The sequence below is a fragment of the Podarcis bocagei genome (genome assembly GCF_964188305.1).
Source record: "Podarcis bocagei genome assembly, chromosome: 9".
Taxonomy (NCBI): Eukaryota; Metazoa; Chordata; class Lepidosauria; order Squamata; family Lacertidae; genus Podarcis; species Podarcis bocagei.
Window position 1 is genome coordinate 61,806,098 of NC_138134.1, and position 26,510 is coordinate 61,832,607.

Genomic DNA, 26,510 nt, shown 5'->3' on the forward strand with positions numbered 1-26,510 from the left:
TTATAGCAGTTAAGTGGTTTTATTGATATTCGTGAGTAAAGCTTATTGTGAGAATTCAACAGTGAGCTCATTACTATTGACACATATTGTTAACCACAACCTAAGGTGATTTTTATTTTTTTTGCCACTGTTGACACCCTATGGGGATAAGACAGGAATGACTGCAATAGCTTTGCACAACAGTCTCACTTTCCCTTGTGACTGAGAAGGGTTGACATCGATCTTTACATTGGACTTAACAAGTGCTATGCTATATTACATTTCTTGTGCATAGTTTTGGCCTCATTCCTGAGGGCTATTGTTTTCAAAGTGGACTCATTTAACCTGTGAGTAATTGGGAAGTTTAGTCTTAAAGGTTGCTCATCTTCATTTCTTCCTCCTCTAGTCATAGCTTCAGTTACGTAGAAGAGATGGCAAACTAGCTGTTGTGTTGAGTCAGGACAAAAAGTCAACTGGTTTCTGGTTGCAAGACAATGGCTGCTTGTGCCACCTCAAACATCTCCACTTGATCTACCATCTTTCAGCTGGTGGCTAAAGTGGTGGAGAATGACCAATTCTTGGACCAGGTTTCTTGAGGAACGCGTAGCTGATATTTCTTTCCGGAACCAATCTTAGTATCTGGCAATACAGCAGGGCTTGTGGTTGCTGGGCACTCCATGGAACTGCTTGGAAAGCATGAAAACTTATCCTGAATACAGATACAGAGAAATATTTACTAGGTGTTTTGGCTGGCAAACACTTGTTATCTACGCTATGGATGCTTTGCGCCTTCAGCATCTATTGCTGTTGTTTTGCTTCTGCAAAGTGCATAAAATTCAAGAAGGGCTAAAGATTGCATTACCAAAAAAATTATATATAAAGTTATCTGCTTAATCTACAAGGCTCAGAGTTCTTCATGTGGGTCCTCCCCCCTTTTTTTGGTATAATAATGCAAAGAAGCAGCAAAAAGACCAAATAGTTGTTCTCTTCCATATTTAGGACAGAAGCTTCTCAATTGCTTCAATGAGGTTGGTAGAGGGGCTAAGCCTTCCTATGTCCAACAGGTGATTCTTTCCTGGAGAAAATAATACACCGGAATTTTCTGCCTGTCCATTTTCCAGCTCATCTTGCCCCTCAGAGAGGGTGGTCTCTGAGGTAGAAACGATAACTATTTGTGGGACAGTGGGGCTCATTAATGAGTTGAGGCTTCCATCTGTTTGTTGCTCTTGAACTTCCATGTCAGAAGTGTTTGCATCCTCTTCTGTGCTGCTACTATTCAAGCCAAATGGAAGAGATGATGTTCTCAAACAACTGGGTTTGAGCAGCAGTTCTGGGGCATTCTCTCCAAATGATCTCTCAAATGGGTCATGCAGACTGATGGAGGACACTGCAACCTATGGCAAAGAAAATGGGGATGGGGAGAGAATCAGTATTCCATACTCAGCCTTCTTCAGCAGTAATTACACAGTCCTTCCAGAACAGTTGCTACATATTTTACATACCTGTCATATTCAGTTGGCTCATTCAGCTGACAGTGGCAACCCCTGCTTTTTGGCCTCTGGGAGTTTATGGGGCCAACAATGTTTGTGCAACTGAGTGCAATTGTGCAACATTCACCAGCATCCTGAGATTGTCTTCAATGCATTGTTTTCAGTTTAGAAATGCCACCCCAGACATGAAGTTTTATTGTTTATGTTTGCTTTTTAAAACTTTTGATTCCCCCCCCTTGAGGGTTTTGTTTATCCAAGCAATATAAAAAATATTGTCAAATCAAATAAACAAGGATGGGAACACGAATACCAGCCTTTATCTTTCGCTCTATTTTTTTTTTTAAAAAAAAAAAAACAACCCAACTTTTGAAGCTGACAACTCTTTTGTCAAGGCTAAACTTTGGAGGACAGCAGAGCAATTTTCACCCAGGAATTTTGAAACTAAACATTCTTCCTGTGGTTCTTATCTGCTATGGGGCCCCCACTTGTTTTTCTTAAGTGGGAGTTGCCTGTATGGGAAATACAGAAGCAAGAAGACAACGAATATAATTACTGTTAATCGACATTACACCTTTGTGGCAAAATGAAACAAGGAACACAGAAGCGCTACCTGAATTGGATTCAGCGTGTGCAAGTTGCACACGGGCCATAATGTCATTGCCTGAAGTTTCCAAATGTGCAAAGGAACCTTTCAGAAAATGACACTGAACTGTGGCCAACAAGCCATCAGTTCCTTTCTTTGCATCAATGCATGATGCGTTCGGTACTCACCCTTTTCAGTTTCATGAAGGTGGAAGTTGCCAGAGTCTCCCACTGTCAGTGAGAAATAGGAATTTCTTTTTCATCTTCCCCCTCAAAGACAAGATTTCTTTTTTTAAAAAAAGCAGGTCCCACCATTTTGTATCAATTCCCAAGATGGGATTTGAAGGAGATGGGAGGTAAAGCTAACTTTACTGGAAACTCAGTAAATGAACTACAGAGAATGGAAATGTTGGAGATCAAAGCACGGAGAAGCAATATGATTGTTGGACTCACCTATATATGGAGGAGCATCTGATTTGACTTTTGGATAATATGTTTTGCCTTGCCCTTTTGGGCAACACAAGACAAAAGCATACTGAAATGGATTAGTAAACTGCTTCTAATACAGTAACATATGGACATCACTGTAATGGGCTGGGTAGGAATAATCAGGGAGAACTGAGTCCAGGTTGTATGTATATGCTGAGGATCAGTCACTTTATTATTAAGGAGAATTAAAAATGGTTGCTGTTTTAACCTTTTCTCCAGTCAGCACATTACAGCTCTGGGTCTTTAGGAGCAACCCAGTCTCTTCTTCTGCTTGTTTTGAGAAAGAGCGGCTTCGATGGGGTTGCTGTTTCTTATGGGCTGCCTCCACAGGCTCAAGCTCCATGTCACTCCAAGCCTAAAAAAGGAAACTGAGATGTTTATACACAAACAATCAATAGGCTGCAATTTTGCCTCTTGCCCACTGAGATTATATATATATAATTGCTCTTGCACTACACTGGGAACAAGGGTACATGAGGTGTTCCACTACCGAAATGTAGAATCATAGGCTTGTATCAAATGTAGCGCTAAGCAGCCACACCACCAGCAGAAAGATTTACACTTGTGCAGCAGGACTTCCCTTGCACTTGTTGTGGGGCTTCTACAGCAGATTTGGCAAGGGCGTGGAAACATGCATGAGCAGATGAGCAGTCCTGATCCAGCAGGCTTTTCTTACATTTTTAAGAATACTATCATATACTCATCCCACTCCAGCTCAATCTTTTATTCTGTAGACTAAGCACAATGCGTTCCATCAACCTTTCCTGGTAGGATAGTGAGATTTCCCTATAAAATGTGGTTCTGAAGTGAAGAAGAGTTTGGATTTGATATCTGGCTTTATCATTACCTTAAGGAGTCTCAAAGCGACTAACAATCTCCTTTCCCTTCCTCCCCCACAACAAACACTCTGAAGTGAGTGAGGCTGAGAGACTTCAGAGAAGTGTGACTAGCCCAAGGTTACCCAACAGCTGCATGTGGAGGAGTGGGGAAGCGAACCTGGTTCACCAGATTACGAGTCCACCACTCTTAACCACTATAACACGCTGGGTCCTCAGGTCTTTCAGCAAGTACGTAGTTACATATATTGCATATTTCTAGTTCAAAAATCAAACCATCCACAGAGGATGTAAACAGTAAGATATAAATATGAACAGTAAAAAAAAGCAGACCGGGTAGCATGAGGAAGAACAGACCTCTCCCCACCTCCCATAAAATTAAAACCAGGATTACATACACACCATACATTTAAAGCATCCTCCAAAGAATCATGGGAACTATAGTTTAAATGTTTGGGGTCTTCCTAAAATAGAAAAAGCTCAACGACTTTGCGGGTGTCAGAAATTTTACGTTTTGAAATATAGCAACCCTAAACAGAACCATGCATGACTGCTGGTTAGTGCAGCAGGGGATTAAGGAACACAGAGTTGCATTGCTAGATAGGTCATGTGCCCTCTCCTCTGGAGAGGAAGGGAAGCTTCTTTACTCTTCCTTTTTCTCTCTTTTTCTCTGCATCATGTAACCAATGAAGGAGTACATCTGTAAGCTTGCTCCCAAGTTTATAGCACATGTTTAGAACTATATTCTGTATTGTCTACCCAAGAGTATTTTGCCTGTATTATCCTTGCTGCTGCATGGAACAATGCATGACTGAGACCTTGAATCTGTAAGTAAAGCATACTTAACAGTGTGTGGTCTGCACATTGCGAGAGGGGTAGGAGAGGAGTCAGCTGCTATGTGCAGCTGAATGGGGTAAAAAGGTTTAACAACCTATATTCATAATGCTATACTGCTGCTTAATTTTTGTAAATTTAATCTCTTCTACTGGAGCTCTCTCCCTGCAGGAGAAAGTGCAAAGCCCCACATTTTGAATCTAGGCACCCAGCCATTTTCTTTTGTTGTTCACCTACATATGTGGGCCCACAGGGATTAATATATTTATATTTCCTCCCACAGTAACATCTAGTGGTAGGGGTTCTACAGGTTTCAGGCAGGAGTTTTTCCTAGCTCTGCCTGGAGATAGCAGGTATTGAACCCAATATCTTACCTATGCAAAACGTATGCCGTTAGACTGAAATACAACACAGATGCTTGACTCAAAAAGCTTTAAAAACAGAGCTGCACCAGTAAGTCTTTTTATTGGAACCCTGTGAGCAAGGATTAGACAAGACTGAGACCTTAAAACATTATCCATTGTGATGAAAGGGAACATGTTTTACAAGGCCTGAGCACGGATAAGAAACATGGAGTAAGACACTCTTGTGTAACACTTTAGAATCTCATTTGATGCTTGGTGATTGGAAAGAAAATTAAGTATAGGATGAAATAATAGAAAGAAAGTCAATAAAGTAGTTAAGTGCATGACTGTTTTTCTCTTTGCCTGCTTTTTTATTCAAGCAGCCCATGTTATGGCTACCATAATTTATTTTGGCAAAGTACTTTCACTGATTCTCATAACAAGGCGGGTCACTGCAGATAAATGCCCCAATTCTCTGTGTGATCCTTTATCCTCATGTGTTTTCCTGCCAGTCCTCTTTAAATTAAACAGAGCGACCTGAGTCCCGCAAGCAAAAGAATATATTAAAAGAACACACACCCCTCTCTTACAGAAAATGTAGAATATGCTCCTTGTTGGGAGCTATCCTGGAGCTATCACACATAGAACAAATGCTGAATTAGAACAAAAATCCCTGGAAGCTACAATTCTATATACCATTTCTTGGGAAAGAGAAATTGCATTTAATTCGGTGGACTTGACTTGTGAGTAAAGATGCATAGAATTCGGCTTTAAGGTTGAATAGGACATCAGAACGGGATGCGGGTGGCGCTGTGGTCTAAACCACAGAGCCTAGGGCTTGCTGATCGGAAGGTCGGTGGTTTGAATCCCCGCAACAGGGTGAGCTCCCATTGCTCAGTCCCTGCTCCTGCCAGCCTAGCAGTTTGAAAGCATGTCAAAGTGCAAGTAGATAAATAGGTACTGCTATAGCGGGAAGGTAAACGGCATTTCCGTGCACTGCTCTGGTTCGCCAGAAGCAGCTTAGTCATGCTGGCCACATGACCCGGAAGCTGTCTGCGGACAAACGCCGGCTCTCTCAGCCAGTAATGCGAGATGAGCGCCGCAACCCCAGAGTCGTCTGCGACTGAACCTAACGGTCAGGGGTCCCTTTACCTTTAGGACATCAGAACCTCCAGGATGTTGGTGCCTAGCTATATCTAAGATGGAGTCTAATGACTTCTAGACAAGCAACAACTCCCATCAGCCCCATTGATGGATGACCTTTATCATGAAAGGGATGGGACACTGTGACCCTGCTTGATCTCCCCAGTGGCTTTTGGTACCATTGACCATGGTATCTTCCTGGACTGACACAGTGGGAAGGATATCAGAGGCACTGTATTATTACGGTGGATCTGTTTGTATCTTCAGGGGTGCATTCAGAGATCAACACTGTTTTTATGTACAATTGTTCTTTTTTAATGAATTAGCAAGATAATAAATAAATAAATAAATAAATAAATAAATAAATAAATAAATAAATAAGTAAGTAAGTAAGTAAGTAAGTAAGTAAGTAAGTAAGTAAAAATAAATTATGGAAGCTACAGTCCAAGAGCATCTGGAGGGCCAATGGTTCTCCATGTCTGTTGTAAGAAATCATTTTAGAGAGCAATTTCTACGGCAGGTTGGTCTATAATTTATGGTGAGAGAAGAGGCTCCAACGACCTTGGCAAGTGATCATTCTCTCCTTAAGACGGACCTGGCTGATAAGTTATCACAATATACCACAACTCTGATAGATTAGTTTTTTTGAAACAGAGAAATCATCTCACATCCCTACTGTATCAGTATATATTGGTGCAGCTTTGTCTCAGTGGGTGTATTTAAATTCTAGGATTCAGGAACCTTTGATTTCAGTCTATCTGCATTGTAATCCTGCACTCATTTATGTACAGAGCCACTGAAACCAACCTAGTGCAGAACCACAGTCATATTTCACAATCCTTAAAACTTTCTAAAGACCACTCATTATTTAGAAACTATTCATAACTGCAATTATTTCTCAAAGTGTTTTTTTATACAACTTTATTTTTCTTGATGGATAATGGTCTGTTCATATTTTCTTTATGAACACTGTCAACTTTTTTTCTTTTTTACACATCTTCCTTAATGAACTTGCCCTGCAGTATTTTACCAGTAAGCCCGTATATGGGTTTCCAGTATTTGAATAACTGGGTTGCTTATAACCCCTTTTCCTCTTAAGATAACTTCAATTCCTTTGCTGCTGGAGTTCACTGACCAATCAATCTCTTGTAGTAATTCATTTTTAAAAACAAAATCTCCCTCATTTAGTTTGCTGTGGGAAAACTACAACGGAAAGCTGCTTGTTGATGGTATATGCAAACAAAGGAGTCTCAAGGCTGCATGCAGCTGAAATCTGTGAAATAATAATAGTAATAATAATATTCATACCCTGCCCATCAGGCTGGGCCTCCCCAGCCACTCTGGGCGGCTCTGAACAGAATATATTAAAAAGCAACAAAACATCAAACATTAAAAACTTCCCTAAACAGGTCTGCCTTCAGATGTCTTCTAAAAGTCAGGTAGTTGTTTATTTCCTTGACATCTGATGGGAGGACATTCCACAGGGCGGGTGCCACCACTGAGAATGCCATCTGCCTAGTTCCCTGTAGCTTCACTTCTCGCAGTGAGGGAACCACCAAAAGGCCCTCGGAGCTGGACCTCAGTGTCTGGGCTGAACGATGGCGGTGGAGACGCACCTTCAGGTATACTGCGCCGAGGCTGTTTAGGGCTTTAAAGGTCAGCACCAACACTTTGAATTGTGCTCAGAAACGTACTGGGAGCCAATGTTGGTCTTTCAGGACTGGTGTTATGTGGTCTTGGCGGCGACTCCCAGTCACCAGTCTAGCTGCCGCAAATTTCATAGTATTTGGGAAACTTTCCCTGAAGAACCAAACTTGGGAGAAACTGGTTCTTCCCCTTTCTCACAAAATCCTGTTATATTAATATCTAATTAGTTGGCTTTTGTGGCAATCACCCCACCCCACCCAGTCAATCCATTTCCCCACAGATTGATTTTTTAACCAGACAAACTTTATCAGGCACACAAAGCCTTGCAAAGTAAGTGTTTGTGTGAGTGTGTAGCCATGCTAACCTTTTTGCAAGGGGGCGGGGAGCAAGGAATCCTGTGGCTGCTTAAAGGTTAAAACGAAGCACATGTCTGATTCTACCACTAATATCACAGAACCATTGAACTGTAAAGTTGTAAGGGATCCCAAGGATTCTCAGTGAGGTTAAGAAGTGCTTAATGAATATGAATTTTCCTATCATCACTCCTTCTAATAGTGAACTCGAGTTGGTGAGTGCCATCCAGCGGTTTAGTCTGCCACCTTTATGTGAAGCAAAAGGATGAGACCTGGGAGACTGTCACCCACGCCAAACTTACAGTTTCTGCTGCAGAAATGGAAGAAACACAACTGCTCTTGTTCCTGGCAGCAAAAGAGTGACGGCTGGACATAGAAGCCCTGAATGACGACTCGTTCACAGAACTTGTTGAAAGATCACTTGGTGAGATCCGTATAAGGAATCTCAAGCAAGGGACAGCACTTCGAATAGTTCTCCTAAAAGACATAATAAAAATACTGTGAAACAGAACAGCAAAAAATAAATAAAAACGCAGTGAATGAAAACAGAGTTTGGAGAATACTTCGAAAGAAACAACAGACTGCACATTTCAGGAGACCTAGCTGTATGGTATAGAAAAGAGTTAAGTCTTGGTTCTCTTAACCCCATGTATATAAGAGCCAGTTCAAAGACTATAGGCATCTCCAGAAGTCCTTTTTATTGTCTCTTCATGATTGTTTGTTCTTGTGGCAGTATTGCGGGTGGTGGTATTGTGTGGGTGGGTGGGTGTGTTACATGCAATCCCCTTCTCAATGCTGAAAAAGGCTTGAAAATGTTTTGAGATGGACGTACTGCTTCATTTCCAATCAGTCCTGTAACTTCTTGCTGAAACATTTTATACCAGAAACGTTCCAGATTTCCTTTTGCCTCGTTTCTGTTGTGCTACAATGTAAGAGTGCCCTGCCAGGCAGCAAAAATATGATAACTCTAGGCACACATTGAAGAACAACTGATAAAGCAGAATGATGCATGGATGATGGGCCACTATGAATCTACCACAAATGCGCTATTATTGCATCAAGGACACGTTGAAGAATGCATCCACAGCGCCACCCATGTCCCTAGCTCTACCTGTAGGCTGAGCCAAAGATCTTATGAATGCAGAGCAAATGCTCTGCTACTGAGCTACACTTCATCTGCAAAAACAAAACAAACAAAGCTTCTGCTCACAGCTTAACATGTCAGGTGTATGAATAAGCAAGTGTGGCTATCCCATTGTGTACAGTTTGGTCCTAATACACTCCTTTTCCCCAGGACTGCAACCTCGCTATTTCTTAAACCTTGAACATTTTTTAAAATTAAGTTCATCTAAAGCAGTCACTTCCTTGGGCATTACAGAAACAGAATGAACTTGTATGGGAACTTTTTATCAATGACATTTCCTGTGCCTCCTTTCCACGTATTATTTATTGACTTCATTTTTATCTCAAGCTTTCCTTCAAGCAGCCCTAGGGCAGCATACATGCTTAGCATTCCCTTTCATGCTCTTGTGAGGTAGAGGACAGGGCTGAGAGAGGAAGTTTGGTCATGCAGGGGGCTTCCTAGGGAACTCAGCTTCCCTTTGTCATAGTTTGGCACTCTAACCACTGCACCATTCTACAGTGAAGGCAAAAATTGTCTGTAAGCTACTAAAGAATAATTGATTGCTGGCTGTGCATGGAACGGAGCGTTTCTTTAGTTCTTTGTGGGGTGGGTTTTCATTCCAACGAAGTCGAGTGACAAATTAACCTCTTCCCACCATTTGGGAACAAGCCCCCAAACAACAGTATTTAGATATTTTTCATTAATCAGAACTAGCAGAAGAATGGCTTATGTAAATATATATCAGTATAAGTTACTTGCAAATAAATGAGTCTATGTAAATAGCCTCTCTCCCCTCCACACCTGTTCTGAGCTCAGTGCCTGTGCTTCAGAGGTAATTCACACAGTGCTATCGTGTGTATGTTCCATAAACAAGTTATTCTTCCATTTGCACAAGCAGAGCTTGGAATCACAGAATTGTAGAGTTGGAAGGGACCACAAGGGTCATCTAGTCCAGCCCCCGTGCAATGCAGGAATCTTGTTGTCCAACATGGGGCTCAACACCAGAACTTTAGGATTAAGAGTCTCATGATCTGCCAACTGAGACTGTCACTTGTATTGTGCAACCCTCTCTAGCTCAAGATATAAAATAACTCTTCTGTGAGTGAAAGGAGACCTTTAGATCCATCCCAATATTTATTTTTAAGGGGCTTTTCAGTAACTATAGTTACATGCCCTGATTCTTTGGGAGATGGAATAGAGTAAAAATATAAGAGCGCCTCTGGTCTATCACTATTTTGCAGAAGGGTTTCAAGTACATACCAGAACTTTAGCTTTGCATAGTTAAAGAGGGTTAAAGTGCAATACAAACCCCCCTTTAAAAATAACAAGACTTTTGAGGTTTGTAATGTGATGGGGAAATGCTTCAAAAAGTGTAGGATAAACAAATGACCAAGGGGAAGACATGTGAACAACCTGCAAGCAAACCATGATAAGTGCAGAATAATCATTGTCTCATAATAGCCCTACAAACACACCAGAACAAATGCTCAATGGAAGACAAGATATAATCTAATCTCCACATAAATTCTGCTGAAACAAATCAGGATGAATAAGGGATACATAGGTTGTTTAGAGAAGCCCAAAGGCTGCACTTCTGTAACTGATTGCTTGCTTAATCACCGCAGGAATCTGTGGGACATCAGTAGTAATAAAACTAGGATGCATCAGTCAGTACGTATAGAAACAGCTGAACATTTAAGGAAATATCAAGCTCTCGCAATTCAAATTTAATGTTTCAATTAATCCTGCATCCATCCAGCTGGTCTAAGAGGAATATAGGATGGCAACGTAAATATCTGATACATCTGAAGGCAGCCCTATTTAGGGAAGTTTTTAATGTGTGACATTTTAATGTATTTTTAATCTTTGTTGGAAGCTGCCCAGAGTGGCTGGGAAACCCAGCCAGATGGGCGGGGTACAAATAATAAATTGTTGTTGTTACTGTTGCTGTTGTTATACCCAAATTTAAGAAACTTTGCATTCTGAAATCCATGAATGTTTTGATAAACAAACAAAAAGTTATGAAGAAATTCACCCAAACAAGTGATGAAAAGAATGGCCTTTATGTGTCACAGAATGCTGTTAGTATACTACAAACTTTTTATATCCATTAAAAGATTAAGTGGTTACATTTGCTGCCGAGGCTAAAATCACACAGATGATTTATGCTGCCACCTTGTGGCAGAATCATGTATCTATTGTTTAAAACTTTTATGCGGCATTTCCTTTTAGTAAAACAGAAGTAAAACAAAGTCATTTATCTATTGGCCATGATTCAAAAGAGTTATGTGTCCTTGAATCTAATAACTCTGGAGATGGTGCATTGACAGTGTTTGTTTGTGACAGTATCAGAATCTCTCTCTCTCTCTCTCTTTCTTTTTTCTCTCTCTCACACACACATACACACCATTTATGAACACAAGAAGAGCCTACTGGATCAGGTCAATAGCCCATCTAGTCCATCATCCTGTTATTACAGTGGGCAACCACTCCATGCCTGCAATCAACACCTCAGCACAACAGCACCCTTCCCATCTGCAATTTTCCTGATGGGAAACTTGCTCCTGCAACCAAGCCACATGGCTTCAGCTCAACCAGATGATGGGCAGGAGAGCTGAAGCCTGCTTTCCTTTGCCAATGAACAATTTGGAGCACACTTTAAGGCAGGGGTCAACAAAAATTTTCAGCAGGGGCCGGTCCACTGTCTCTCAGACCTTGGGGGGGGGCGGACTATATTTTGAAAATAAAAAATGAACAAATTCCTATGCCCCACAAATCACCCAATAACTAAAAGGACCAACGCTATCAATGAAGCACAAAATTATTTGAAAATTTCCTGACTGAAGTGAGGTTGAAATGCTGTAGGGTGGAGATAAGATTGGAGAGGAGATAAGATTGAGATAAGCTTTGGAAATGAGTTATCTTTTTTCTTTTCTTTTCTTGTTTTCTTTGTTTTCTTGTACTGTATATCTTTATCTGGAAAAAATGTAATAAAAAAATATTTTTTTAAAAAAAAAATAGTTTGCCTATCCATGCTTTAAGGCTTCTGATTGTGCACTGGCAGCTGTATCTCTGTCAGGTGTAGTTGAGGAAAATGCCCTTCAAGGCAAAATTTGAATCCCTGGAAAACCAAGTTTGCCTGCAAGCCATATGTTCCCCCCTCTCGACTTAAAGCAATAAAAAATAATCAAAAATCTGCACACCAAGGCAAACCAATTCTATATACGGATCAAACAAACATGCATACTGTATATTTGCTTGTCGTGCACAATTAATGTTTCTCTGTTAGTCATGGCAAAGAGTTAAGAATAATGGAGGCCCCTCTAGTTTCTGTTCTTGTACTTGCTTTTCCCTAAATGGGAGAAAAATGCATTGCAGTATTTGGGCTAATAAAGATTCTGTGTTGAAAAATCTCCCAGCAACTGGGAAAATAGGAACACATCCCTGGGGGGGGGGGGGGCGGAGTTTAAAAGGGAGATACCTGAACTGTAAAGTACTTTAACAGAATCCATTAATTTCTGAATATAGAAGCAATTTCAAGCTCAGCAGAAAACTCAGTTTGACTGTGTTTCGACACTACAAATTACTTGTCTTTAATTGTTAACCAGACTTGGCTGCTGAACTGAAAAAGGAGTGATAGCAAACTGGAGTAAAAGATTTCAAATCATATTCACATGATCCTTACAAAAGCATTCAGAGCCATAGAACCTAATACAGTAGTACCTTGGTTCTCAAACTTAATCCGTTCCGGAGGTCCCTTCCAAAACCAAGGTGTGCTTTCCCACAGAAAGTAATGCAAAATGGATTAATCTTTTCCAGACTTTTAAAAAACACACCTAAAACAGCAATTTAACATGAATTTTACTATCTAATGAGACTATTGACCCATAAAATGAAAGCAATAAACAATGTACTACAGTCACACAATCAATCAATCAATCAATCAATCAATCAATAGGTGAACTGGGTTCCACACAGTCACAAACAAAAACGCAAAATAAATAGCAAAAACAGACAGACCTCAGCGTAACACTCAAAACAGAAGTGTGGCACTCAAATTGGAAGCATAACACTCAAAACGAAAGTGTGGCACTCAAAACAGAAGCATAACACTCAAATCGGAGCATGTTCGACTTCCGAAAATGTTTGCAAACTGCCACACTTACTTTCGGGTTTGCAGTGTTTGGGTTCCAAGTTGTTTGAGTACCAAGGTGTTTGAGAACCAAGGTACCACTGTATAATCCTAATGGTACAAAGTGCTGCTCCCTGTCCCAATTTATCTTGGACCCTGCCATAGGGAAGCAGAGAAGGCTGATGGGTGTCGAGGCTTCTAGGCTTTCTGATTATATCACTGGTATGCACCAGGCCATCGTACTAGCAGCCCTGTACTAAGGAGGAGTGAAGTGTACAATGCTAGTGAAGTATCTTAATGAAGAGCTCTAGCTCAGTGGTAGATCATATGCCTGGCATGCAGATGGTTCTGTCCTCCATATTTCCAGGTAGGATTGGAAGAGCCTCTTGCCTGAAGTGCAGAAGAGCTGCTGCTCACCAGTGTAGACAAAATTGAACTAGATCATGGGTAGGCAAACTAAGGCCCAGGTGCTGAATGCGGCCCAATAGCCTTCTAAATCCGGCCCACGGACAGTCCGGGAATCAGCATGTTTTTACATGAGTAGAATGTGTCCTTTTATTTAAAATGCATCTCTGGGTTATTTGTGGGGCCTGCCTGGTGTTTTTACATGCATATAATGTGTGCTTTTAATTAAAATGCATCTCTGGGTTATTTGTGGGACATACAGTGGGAATTTGTTCATTCCCCCCCCAAAAAAAATATAGTCCGCCCCCCACAAGATCTGAGGGACAGTGGACTGGCCCCCTGCTGAAAAAGTTTGCTGACCCCTGAACTAGATGGACCAATGGCCTGGCTAGAAGCTTACTAGGTTTCTATACTTAGGAATTTGCCCGGTCTTGCAAGGTCTGTGACACGCTTTTCACCAAATACCCAGCGTGCAACTCTATTCTGCAGAATGAATGCCCATGAGTGTACACACATCCAAATGGAAGGAAATACTCACAGTGCAGTGATTCAAGTAATACGTTCTCTTTACCATCCAATGGTGAATTCATTCAAAACAATACATATCTCTGTATAAAATATTACCATAGGGATGCATACACACTACCTGTATCTTGGGTGAATGATTGCATAGATTATGGGATTGTAGATCGCAGAAGCTTTGGCAATAACAGCTGGCACAGATTTAGAATATGGATTTAAGGTCTTGGCGTAGCTAGAAACAAGAAAAAAACCCACAGCATTAAAATACAAGGTAATAACTAAAAGGACCAACGCTATCAATGAAGCACAAAATTATTTGAAAATTTCCTGACTGATGTGAGGTTGAAATGCTGTAGGGTGGAGGACCACATTTAATATTTTTTTCTGGTATTAAACATCAGGATTTCTGCGAAAAGAGCAATTACTCCAGATGTATGGAAACATGCTCAATATCAACTGCACTCTAGGTGTCTTTTTATATTCTTCACTGCATATCACATTATAGGTTCCAAACAAAAGATGATAGGCATTTTGCAATTGCTTGCAGCGTTCTGTTTTTGAATCAGAATGTGTGGGTTATTACATGCACAAGCAATTATCTACAAATCTGCAAAAGTGAGGGTGGACATTTTTATAGGAAAACAGGTAGAAAATCAGATACTTTAATGTGAAGTAGAATGGTGCATCACACTCAATTTTCTCTGCAGGAACATTCCAAAGGGGGTGGGTAATTCACCTCTAACTAGGTGTTTACTCTAGCTTCTGTATACAGTTGTCCACCCCACTTATGCAGGGGTTACGTTCCAGGCTCTTATACAATAAGCAAATATCGCTTAATTGGGGAGCAGCCTCGAAACAGCCTTTAAAAGCCCTCTCTGACACTCTCTCTCCAATCCGGACCAAAAACACTGTATCCAAAAATATTGACAACTAGAATTGAAGCTCTGGGGCTGGCTGGAGGACACATGGAGAAGCGGCTGCTGCTGCGCTATTGCGAGCATCAGCTGTTAGGCAGGGAGGCTGAGCAGCCTAAACAAAACCCTGCTGCACCTCCGGTCTCTTTGGGGCTTCCTCTGCCATCACTGACATCCTCTTTGGGCTCCAGGGAGGGTTTCCTTGTGAGTAACGAGGACTCTCCAGGTCTCTCCCACCATCCCCAGGTTTGAATCGAATTATTCATTTACTTCCTGGCATCATGCATATATGCAGTCGCACATGAGTCTATTGCGCCTAAGTGGGGGGACACTTGTAAAGATGTTTAGCCTTGTAGATGGTAGCATTTATTACAATTATGCCTCATTCACAAAGCAAACGAGGGAGAAAAAAGTTCTTACATTCCTCAAGGGAACTGAAGTTTCAGGATTGATATTTTACACACACACCCATAATCCTTATCCACCCTTGAAACTGATTCATTGGTGGCTTGCCACTTACCCTGCCCACGCAATCAGAGTGACACAAGCATATGGGGACCAGGACAGAACAAACACCACAATAGCCACAAAGGCAATTTTTGCTAACTTCCATTCACTCTTCACTGACTGCGAAACATTCGACTTCCGGTTATAGGTTGATCCTAACTTCTGAACGTTCCTATGAAAGAAACAGCAGGAGGTATTTTAAGGAAAAAACACTTCATTCAGCGTATGAAAGGCATTACTAGCAGTAAATGCAATGGTGCATAGCTTCTCTTAAAACAGCACTTCAGAAAAAGAGGCAGAGAACGTGTATGTGTGTTCTCCTAATTATATTTAGTTCCCCTCCCCCACCTGATATACTGGTCTCATGAACTTTTGTGAGCTAGCTTACATTGGTAGCAGCTTTGAGGTGGATGAGAGCAGGACAGGAAGTACAACTAATTGCTCCTTCCATTCCCTACATTCAGCGTAAGGTTTGTAAAGTGGCTCTTACACATGGTGAGATTTGCATCAAAAACATGCACACCACACAATGAAGATGGCTGCGGAACTTTGGAGTACTGTGGTACCTCTGGTTATGTACTTAATTTGTTCCAGAGGTCCATTCTTAACCTGAAACTGTTCTTAACCTGAAGCATCACTTTAGCTAATGGATTCTCCCGCTGCTGCCGTGCCACCACCGCTGCACGATTTCTGTTCTCATCCTGAAGCAAAGTTCTTAACCCGAGGTACTATTTCTGGGTTAGTGGAGTCTGTAACATGAAGCGTATGTAACCTGAAGCATATGTAACCCAAGGTACCACTGTATTGCAAAAGATGCAAGCAGAACAAGGAATTGTTGTATACATACAGTGGTACCTCGGGTTACAGATGCTTCAGGTTACAGACTCCATTAACCCAGAAATAGTACCTCAGGTTAAGAACTTTGCTTCAGGATGAGATCAGAAATCGTGTGGTGGTGGCATGGCAGCAGCGGGAGGCCCCATTAACTAAAGTGGTGCTTCAGGTTAAGGACAGTTTCAGGTTAAGAACGGACCTCCGGAACGAATTAAGTTCCTAACCCGAGGTACCACTGTACAAGGATTATTTGCACTATTCCAGCCTAGTTCTATGAAGCTGAGATTCTTCCATATTTATAGAAAATGGTTCAATGAAAAGTATTAACTAAGTTCCTTTGTATCCACATTCTCTTAGACCGATACAATAAATATAACCAACCAATAAGTCCAAACACCTTCAAAAAGACTGCCCAATTAAGGGCAGACGTCTAACCTCTGGTAGGCCACAGCAGGTTTCAGACCCCCCCCCCACTGCTCATACCAACCAAGGTAGAAGAAGGTGGAGAGGAAGGGAAAGTGTGCATGTTTCCTGCACCCAAACAAGCCTGGATTGGGCCCCTCACCACAGTTTGCTGGTAGCTAGACCAGTTTAGGGTCCAGCAGCTCCTTGGCTGACTCAGGTCCACCCACTTCCTGACTATCGCTGACAAGGGTTCTGTTGACAGTAGCTTCTGCCCATCTGTGTTTTGGGCAGTTAGCAGAGGGATGTCTGCTGTAGAGTCTCCCTACTGGTAGAGCCAGGCAGAGGGGACACCTCCAGAAGTCTCATCCATACTCCCTCCATTCCAGCAGATCAGGAATTTGGATTGCTCTGCCCCAGTCAAAAGTCATCAGGGACAGAAAGGAAAGTAATTCCCACAAAAATAGATATTTCTTGCCATTGATTCTCCTCTTCCTTTACAAAATCTTGAAGCCATAAGCAGCAAGTTAACTGTGATTAAAAAGAAGAAACAACCAACAAAATAATTATCTATTTATATGAATATTTTTCAGCGCTCTGCTTACCTGCCAGTACTTCTAATGGCCAGAAACATGAATAGATAGCAGTGGAAGATTATTATCAGAGGGATAAAGAACACAAAGCAACATAACATCATCGTATAACTTCTGTTTGCTGGAGAATAGGATACGTAGTCCCATGTACAAGATATCATCAAACCTTCAGGTATATAGGAACCTGAGAATAAACATGATTATTAATACAATGCATAAATAAGAACAGATGCAGGAGCTTGACTATTAAGAAAAAACAGCACTACTTCACAGGAGACTGTTATAGTCTGCTGCAGTAAACATAAATAATTTTGTGACACTATTAACTTATTGTGGCTTAAGCTTTCAAGGGCCAGAGATCACTTCTTGTGAAAGACAGCTTCTAGCCATTTTGCCACAATAGCATAATGGCACATTGGCATAACTTAGTTGTTATGCATAGTCACTCAGAAATAGTTCAGTGGAAGTTACTTGTAAGAAAGCAAGTCTTAGGTTCAATTCTCATTGGCTGTGCCATTTCATACTGCAGATTGGTTTTCACTTTTAATCTAATTGCTGCTTTTCCTGTATACCTGAAGGAGCGTCTCCACCCCCATCATTCAGCCCAGACACTGAGATCCAGCGTTGAGGGCCTTCTGGCGGTTCCCTCATTGCGAGAAGTGAGGTTACAGGGAACCAGACAGAGGGCCTTCTCAGTAGTGGCGCCCTCCCTGTGGAACGCCCTCCCTTCAGATGTGAAGGAAACAAGCAGCTATCCTATCTTTAAAAGACATCTGAAGGCAGCCCTGTTCAGGGAAGTTTTTAATATTTAATGCTGTACTGTTTTTAACACTTGATTGGGAGCCTCTCAGGGTGGCTGGCGAAACTCAGCCAGATGGGTAGGGTATAAATAATAAAATTATTATTATTATTATTATTATTATTATTATTATTATTATTATTATTTTGGCTGTGTGTTGTTCTGATATCCCAAACTCCCACCAGCATGGCTAATGATCAGGGATGATGGGAAATGCATCCAAGCAACATCTGGAGGCCACTGTGTCTACTGCCCCTGATTTGAATAAAATCAATAACGTGCATCAAATCATGCACATATCTACTAGGCAGTTAGCCCCTTTGAGTTCAGTTGGATTTACTCTAAGGTAAGTGACACACAGGATGATAGTCTAAGGCCACAATCCTACCCATAACTGGGAGTAAATATCATTGATCTCAATGGGGCTTACTTCTGAATAGACATGTACAATCAATGTGCATAGGTTTGCACCTGCTAGTCATGCAAACACTTGTCTGAAGCTCGACGGTACATCCCCCGCAAAAGTTTTCAGTCTCAGGGAGAAGTATGTTTGCTTTCTTGCTGAAGAGTTCAAGTCTGTCTTAGAAAAGGCAGTTATGCTTCTGCTGTCTAAAAATGGCATGCATTCAGTCACCCAACTGGGCCTTATTAAGATCAGTTCTTATTACGAACAAATGTATTATGCACAAGTAATCAGAAAACTGCCAATCTTCCATGAGCAACCTTTGAAAATCTTCACATGGTCACGCTGAAAGCTTCCTGGGAGGCAAGAAACCCTCTGAAAATGATGTTGGCAAATAGAGATAGGGTCAGCTCCTTTTTCTTAGACAAATTTGATAGCATTTATTAATAAGGCTGCTCTGCATGTCCTAGTGGTTAATGCCATTTTCATTATGGGTCTTTCAAGGCTTTTCTAGCAGGGGCTTTTGTTCTAAATTAAATCATAAATCACTGATTTGACAACCCTGAACTTTCAAAAAGTTATGCTGGAAATTTATCTTTCTATATCTATAGGGGATGTTAAACTGAGAGGTTAATGTGCATAATAACTGGCCATTGTGCTTCTTATAATGATGATGATGATGATGATAATAATATTAATAATAATAATAATAATAATAATAATAATAATAATAATAATAATAATTTATTTATATCCCGCCCTCCCCAGCCGAAGCCAGGCTCAGGGCGGCTAACAACAATAAAACAGATAAAGATAAAAATAAAAAGATATAAATATCTTTAGTTTCCAAATATTTGTAATATTTATGGTATTATCTGTCATATATTCACATTTATGGGTGTTAAATTTCTCACTACTCCAGAGTGGCTTACAAGTAAAAAAATATAAATCAGATTAAAAACACTAACAATGGAACAAAATAGACATAGCAGGAACACACAGCAGAACTCAAGAACAAAATCCCATAGGCTTCTTCAGCTGTTAGGGTTTTCCCTCCATATACAACCAGTGGCAGATGGTGAGGTGGGGGCAGAAGGAAGCTGAAAGCTTCCACAGAGAAGTGGCAGCTTTGGATTGTGTGCAACTCTGCCATTCGACCTGTGCAACATCTGTCTGCTTGTGCAATGCAATTTCATTGTCTTCCCCAGCAGCCTGTGAACCCTCAAAATCTGCTCCAGGGGGTTGGGGGACCCTCTGAATAAGATTTTGGGGGCATACAAGCAGAAAGTCCCATTGAACAAGCAGAATGCTGCTCATTCAGTACTGGATACAACCCTGAGGAAGGGCATCACTTCCTCACTGGGATGTGCCATCTATGAAGGTAGCGGTGGGCGGAACAGCACCATTCTGCTGCTCCAGTCTTCATGAGAGGCACTCCATCCCTCTTACTTATCCCACACCTGACTGCACAGAGCCCTTAACCATAGTTTCTGGCAACATTGACGGCTATGCTACTAGATATATGCTGTCTATTAACTGTGGGACCTCTGTGGGATTATCCCAGTGCAAGTATCATAGAACTATAGAGATGAAAAGGATCTTGAGGGCTATCTTACCTGCCTGTCAAAGCAGCTTATCTAAATATGACAATTTAATAGATACAGGTGAAAGAAAAGGAAGAAGAACAACAGGTTCACAGGAAATGTGTTTCAAAATGTGTTTCAATTACAGCCTGGATACTTCACAGAGCTGCAAGACTGCCCATGAAAAATAACTTGACACGTTGAGATTTCTTTCCCTTATTTTTTTTCTGCAGCTAGTGCCTTCCTGCTCCTTCCTTCCTTCCTTCCTTCCTTCCTTCCTTCCTTTCTTTCTTTCTTTCCATTTTCTATTTTACATATACAGGCAAAATAAAAACAAACATAAAATCCCCTTTAATTTCCCTCCCCACCCCATTGTGAATCTTAATATAACAATTTCCCCCTCTGCATCTCCTTCATAACTCTATTCCTGTAAAGCCTTTATCATTCCATAGTTCAAATTTTTACTACAAGTTTTATGTTAATCCTACCAATCTGTGTCATTGTTTACAACAGTTTTTCAAATAGATTATAAGGCTTCCCCCATTCTTTATTAAAGTCTTCCTCTTCCTGCTCTTCTTTCAAATAGCTACATGAAGAGATGCAGACATAGAGTAAGTCAGATTCCACTTAGGCATTCTGTTGATGCAGCAGCTCTCTTAATGAGGAACCTGAGGAACACCTACCGGTTCTGCTATCTAGGACAAGTGTTAATATAAACCTGTTCATCTACTTTTACCAGCTGATTCACTTTGAAAATAAGGACTCCACCACTATAAAAGAACCAGATTTCTCATTGGCAATAATGCCCTAGAAATGCTAACTGTCACCCCATTTGCTAATGTCACTTAGCCGTCCCACACATATTTAAGAAAGCAAAGACAATGCACACAAGACAGTATATACATTAAGAAAAGAGTAAGTAACATACTCCATCCAAAGAGAGGACATACGCTCCATCCCAGCGAGTAGAGCCAGACAAAGGCAATGATGATGCACGAGCGTTTCTTTGAAGACCTTTTTATAGACTGCAGAGGCTTAGTAATCACACAGTAGCGATCAACTGAAATAGCTAATAAAGTCATCATTGAAGTTATTCCAAAGAGTGCCCCACAAAAAGCATAAAAGTTACAACCTAAAACAGAAAGAAGAGAGTGCAAGGTTTTCATTTTTGAAATGCGGGGAGGGAGAAGGTACAAAACAAAATAATCGTGCATATCTTTTCACAGACTGACATGGTTGCTTATATACTATGATGGTACTGGGGTGGGGACACTGTACTGCCTGGTTCACCTTTCACAGGCGGTTTCATTAAAAAGAAGCAGAAGGGAGGAGGAACTGACTTTAGTGACAAAAAGACAGATATGCTCAGTAACTCTTAAAACAGGGTCAGTTTGTCTATAGCAGCAAATAGATTTCAACAACTTTCTCATGCCACAAAGACAAGTTCCATGAAATAGGGAGAGGTTCATGTGCAAAACAGCATTGGAAAAGTACCTATGTCTCCGAGTATCCATTCTGTGTGCATGCTGTTGAGAAAGCAGATTGGAGCTTGAGTTGCAGACATCAGAAAATCACTTGCCGCTAAATTCATTATGAAATAGTTTGCCGGTGTCCTCAGCCGCTTGTTGCTTAATAAGCATCATCATGGTGCCCCCAAAAAGGTGAAAGAAAGCAAAAGAGTGAGTTTATCTTTAATTATAATTCAGTTTATAAAATAAAATAAACCACATTTATTTAGTTTTGCTAAATAAACCCTGTCACCATACTCAAGACTCATTGGATGGGTCCCTTACAGCAACTTCCCCACACTCACAAATGTCAAGGACTCCAAAATTAGATAGGACCTCTTCAACAACAACCCAGCCAGGGTTGTTGAGCTAACCATACCAGGGAGCTTATCAGCCTAAAAAAGGTTCAGCTGGATTTTCCTCTCCACATGGACAATATTTTCCTACAGTTACCTTATTAGAAGAGAGCTTAATCCACTTGGAGCTATCCAAGGTCCTACTTTGGTTTCAACTTGATCATTGTTTGAAGTGAGCTTCTGACTCACTTGACTTTGCCTGTTTTGACTCCACATGCCTCAACTTTCTAGGACATTCATTCATTTATACAGGTATTCTTATATGACCCCTCACTCGAACCATGTACAATATACTTGCTTACCTTCACAGCCTTAAGCATCCACAGAACAGGACACTGCGGATGCTTCAAACATAGTATCACCTTGGCAATCATAGTACTAAAATGTTGTAACAGCAACTTATTCCATATTTTTATTTCAAACTCAAAGCACCATCAAGGTAGTTTTATACTGGATTCAGCTTAGCAGAATTTTACATATTTATCTATCTTGGGTGGGAAATGCTTCTCCCTCCACATATAATGCTTGGGAAATGCTTCTCCCTCCACATATAAAGGTATGTGTGTGACTGGATCATTTCTGCTAACATGGAGATAATACAAGTTGCTTTTCATTGCTTTGATCTCTCTATGCATGAAGAAATGAATGGAAATTGAACCTTTGCCTGAATGTCTGTATGTAATGTATACTTACAAAGAAATTGGGGAGGGGGGCATCAACCTGAGTATGTTGTAGGCATGTGTGAATCTACTTTTTGAATCGGAAACATTAGTGCAAAATCGGTAGGTTAAACTATCCCTTGGCGCAACTGTTAAAACCATCCACCATTTATTTGCCATGGGTGCTACTGGTGCATCATTTCACATTAGTATTCCTATGGATCAACTTATGCTCTCATTCACTAAAAAGATAGGAATACTGTCCCCTGGTGGAAAAATTGTCCCTGACTTTCTGAATCCTACCTGCATAGAAAATCACAATACAAGAAAATTTACCAAATAAATTGTTTTTATAGACCTGCTCTACAACATTGCATTGCTTTCATACCACATTACATCTTCTCAGCAGGCAGCCTGGGTAGCTCCTGAGCCACATCTTTACAGATGCTGGCATGATATACTACTCTTTGATGTTGTGCTTGTTTTTGACAGACCCTGCAGCGTTAGCAGGCAAAGACAAAACAGAAGGAATAAGAAGGAAAGAGAATAAATTATGAACTCTAGTACTGCTTCTTTAGGTCACTAGGTCAAATCTTTCCTTGTTTAAGCATGACCAAAAGTCATTACTATCTGACTGCTGCTCAGTGATCCATGTGGCATTACTCAGCAGTTTCAGTTCACCTAGAACTCAAAGCCACAGCTGTCAACGTCCACAGAAAGTTCATCAGAATATCAGGGCACAGCGCCTGAACTCCCTTATATCTGGAAGGCAACCTAGTCATAAACAAATTAATGTTCAGAAGGTACATTTGCCCCCATTGCTACTACTTTTGGAACTCAAATTCTAAAATATCCCAAGCTCAAGTCGTCTCTCTCCCACTTAAATAGATATATTTTGCAAATGTGTGATTTGCTGGGAGGAAATGTTGATGAGATTTAAAAGAACGGCACACATGACATGCAGAACAAGGCTGTTGTGCAAAAGAACATCCCATCACCGGCTCAAAATATTGTGACAATTTTAGAACCTAGGAGGTATCACCCTCAATTTCTAGTGATATTTTCACAACAGTCTATCACTGTTTTTATGGTAGCCTTTCATAAAGATTATATGTGACACTGTGATGTGACACCAGTAAGATGTTAAAACAAAACATGCTTTTATTTTCAGTGCCTGAGCTCAGAGCAATGTTAAAAGATAATGAGCAACTTGTTTCAGCAATAGAAAAACCATTACCTGGACAAAACAAATCAGGGCAAATTCTGACCTCCTATATGGAATCAGAGAAAATGTTTTTAAAATAAGTCATTTCAATCTCTCACAACAGAAAGTCTCAAAACTGAAATTCTTATACGAGTGGTTAACTTGGCCACTGTATTTCTGTTTACCATTGTATATTATTGAGGTAACAAAAACATAATAGAAAGTTGGAATGTGAATTTCATCAAGCATTCCACTACGATATACACAGTCTAAAAATCTTATTCACAATTATATGTGCAAATACCTACTTGTGTTGGCAGTATTAATGCTAGAACAGATAGGGCTTGCCAGTATTTTGGTATTTTATTTATTTATTTATTTATTTATTTATTTATTTATTTTCAAGCACATCCTTTTCACATAGAAGTTGCAATCCTGTGTATGTTTCTTCTCTAGTATAATGGTGCTTTTCAGAGTGCCTGTTGAAATTCTGCACATCTCCCATTCCTGCCTAGTCATACCTCTCTCATATTCACTTTGTTGCTTTCTGGTGCCTGTTGGTTATATTTCCAAGCAGGCTTTTGAACCAGCCTCTTGTTTTCTCACCATCCCTTTGAATACAGCACCACTGTTTCATTCATCAAACAGTAGTAAGCAGGGATATATCCTGAGATATACCCTGATCCTGAATGTTCAACTTGCAGGTAGGTATAAGAGCCGTATCTCCCTGCATGTGGAGGTGAGACGAGAGACACATGGATACCTCAACAGCCCTTCAGGTTGTTGATTTCCCCCTTTCATTTAAAAAGTACAAAAAAAACCCCTATTCAAACTTATCCCCGGCCTGAGAAAACCATACCTGTAAAATGCATAGAGAACAAGGAGATTTCCTGTGATTCCAATGGAACCAATGACAAGAACACAGGAGCCTACAGTGTAAAGAACACGATCAGGAACATCTACTTTTATTCGGTGCTGAGTTCCCATATTCTGTGTCTGAAAGCAGGAGGGGGGAGGGAACAGAAGAGGAAACAAAATGTCACCCCAATCTATGTGTTTTCATTGAAATGATTAAAACATGCCATGCAACATTACTTACCCACAGATAACTGCAGTATTTTAGTCAATCAAATATTTATAGCTTTAAAAAAAAACCATGGAAAGGAGAGTTTACAACAGAAAAGCTGACAAATGTTATTCTCATATAAGCACACTTCATTAATCCCTTGGAATGGATATGTAACAATGGGTGCTGGTCTGGACTTTTTACATGGTTAATTTCTATGGATTATGGTATCAGTGCAGCTGTTGGGAGTTTATTATGAAATACAGTTAAGTCCAGTCAAAGGCGACAATGGGGTGTGGCGCTCATCTTGCTTTTCAGGCTGAGGGAGCCAGTGTTAGTCCACAGACAGATTTTCTGGGTCATGTGGCCAGCATGACTAAATCAATACTAGCACACGGAGGACCATGGAGAGCGCCAGAGCACACAGAAACGCCACTGACCTTCCCTCTGCCGTGGTACCTATTTATCTACAGTACTTCCACTGGTATGCTTTTGAACTGCTAGGTTGGCAGAAGCTGGGACAGAGCAATGGAAGCTCACGCGGACTCGAACTGCCAACCTTCTGAGGCTCAGTGGTTTAGACCACAGCGCTACCGGTATCCCTACTGTCAACTTACAAAGTCATGTAAAGCCAAAAAACATTGTGTTCAATAGCAGGTGGGATTGCCAAACTTTTCCCCACTCCGATCACCCACCCCCTTTCCCCTTTTTGCCAAGCACATAAAGCTAAATGCACACAAGTTAAATGTGTCTAAGTGCAACAACATCCATGGCAAGACGTATCCCAAATCAAATAACTGTGTGGGGGGGGGTCTCCTTATTTAGACATTATTTTCCATATGCAATGGCATATGGCAGCTTTCTCCAGCCTGATGCCCTCCAGATGCCTGGACCCCCCACCAGCTCCATCCAACATGGCCAGTGATCAGGGTTGATGGGAAGACACCAGGTATCGGAGACACCAGACTGGTACATGGGAGGAGAGGTGTGGAAATGGGTCAGGAGGAAGCTTGCAACCCATCTTTCTGGAGAGCATCTTGCGTACCTAGCTACACAGAGTGAATAAGACCAAACTAACCTGTTATTTGGTGAACATATCAGAGGTAAGATAAAAAGTGATGACACCCACTGTCTCAAATAAAAGAAAATACTGTAATAAGTGAAGTATTCCACAAATATATGAAAATTATGCGTAATTAATCAGCAGGGAACTAAAAACTGGTGCAAACTCTTTGTTGTTTTTTTAGCTGTAGTAGAACCTGAACGTATTTACATCGTTGAACCCAAATTGGGGGGGGGATAAATAATGATGTGGAATAAGCACAGGACTAGCTAACTAAATAATGATATTGTAGTGTACTTGCTAGCTTCAAACAGAATACAGACCAGAATACAGGCGGGCGGCATTTTAAAATCGCCCCGGACAGCGGAGGACTTCTCCGCTGTCCGGGGCGATTTAAAAGCCCCTGGGAAGGCAGGCAGGGGGGAGCAAAGACTTTTGCCCCCTGCCCGCCTTCAGAAGGTGTTCCCACCCCCCCGCCCGGCTTCGCAGCAGCGCTACGAAGCCCGGCAGCTGGGGCAGCTGTTCCCGCCCCCCTCCCCCCTTCGGAACATCGTTCCGAAGTGGGGCGGCTGGGGCAGCTGTTCCCGCCCCCCTCCCCCCTTCGGAACATCGTTCCGAAGTGGGGCGGCTGGGGCAGCTGTTCCCGCCCCACCTCCCCCCTTCGGAACAGCGTTCCGAAGTGGGGCGGATGGGGCAGCTGTTCCCGCCCCCCCTCCCCCCTTCGGAACATCGTTCCGAAG

General features: G+C 41.2%; 1 protein-coding gene across 2 annotated transcripts; it reads right to left on the bottom strand.

Annotated features, from left to right (window-relative positions):
- Positions 1-24,634, bottom strand: LOC308594224 (melanopsin). Of its 2 annotated transcripts, XM_081207133.1 has the most exons (9): positions 24,501-24,634; positions 21,409-21,542; positions 20,843-21,046; positions 17,142-17,313; positions 15,314-15,472; positions 14,004-14,111; positions 8,000-8,174; positions 2,749-2,895; positions 1-1,373 (listed from the first exon to the last, which is right to left on the bottom strand). In XM_081207133.1, the coding sequence occupies exons 1-9, from the start codon at positions 24,626-24,628 to the stop codon at positions 975-977; spliced, it is 1,626 nt and encodes a 541-aa protein (XP_081063259.1). In that variant the 5' UTR covers positions 24,629-24,634; the 3' UTR covers positions 1-974. The 2 variants fall into 2 exon arrangements, with proteins under 2 accessions (XP_081063259.1, XP_081063260.1); XM_081207134.1 differs by lacking the exon at positions 20,843-21,046.
- Between the last annotated feature and the right edge of the window lie 1,876 nt (positions 24,635-26,510).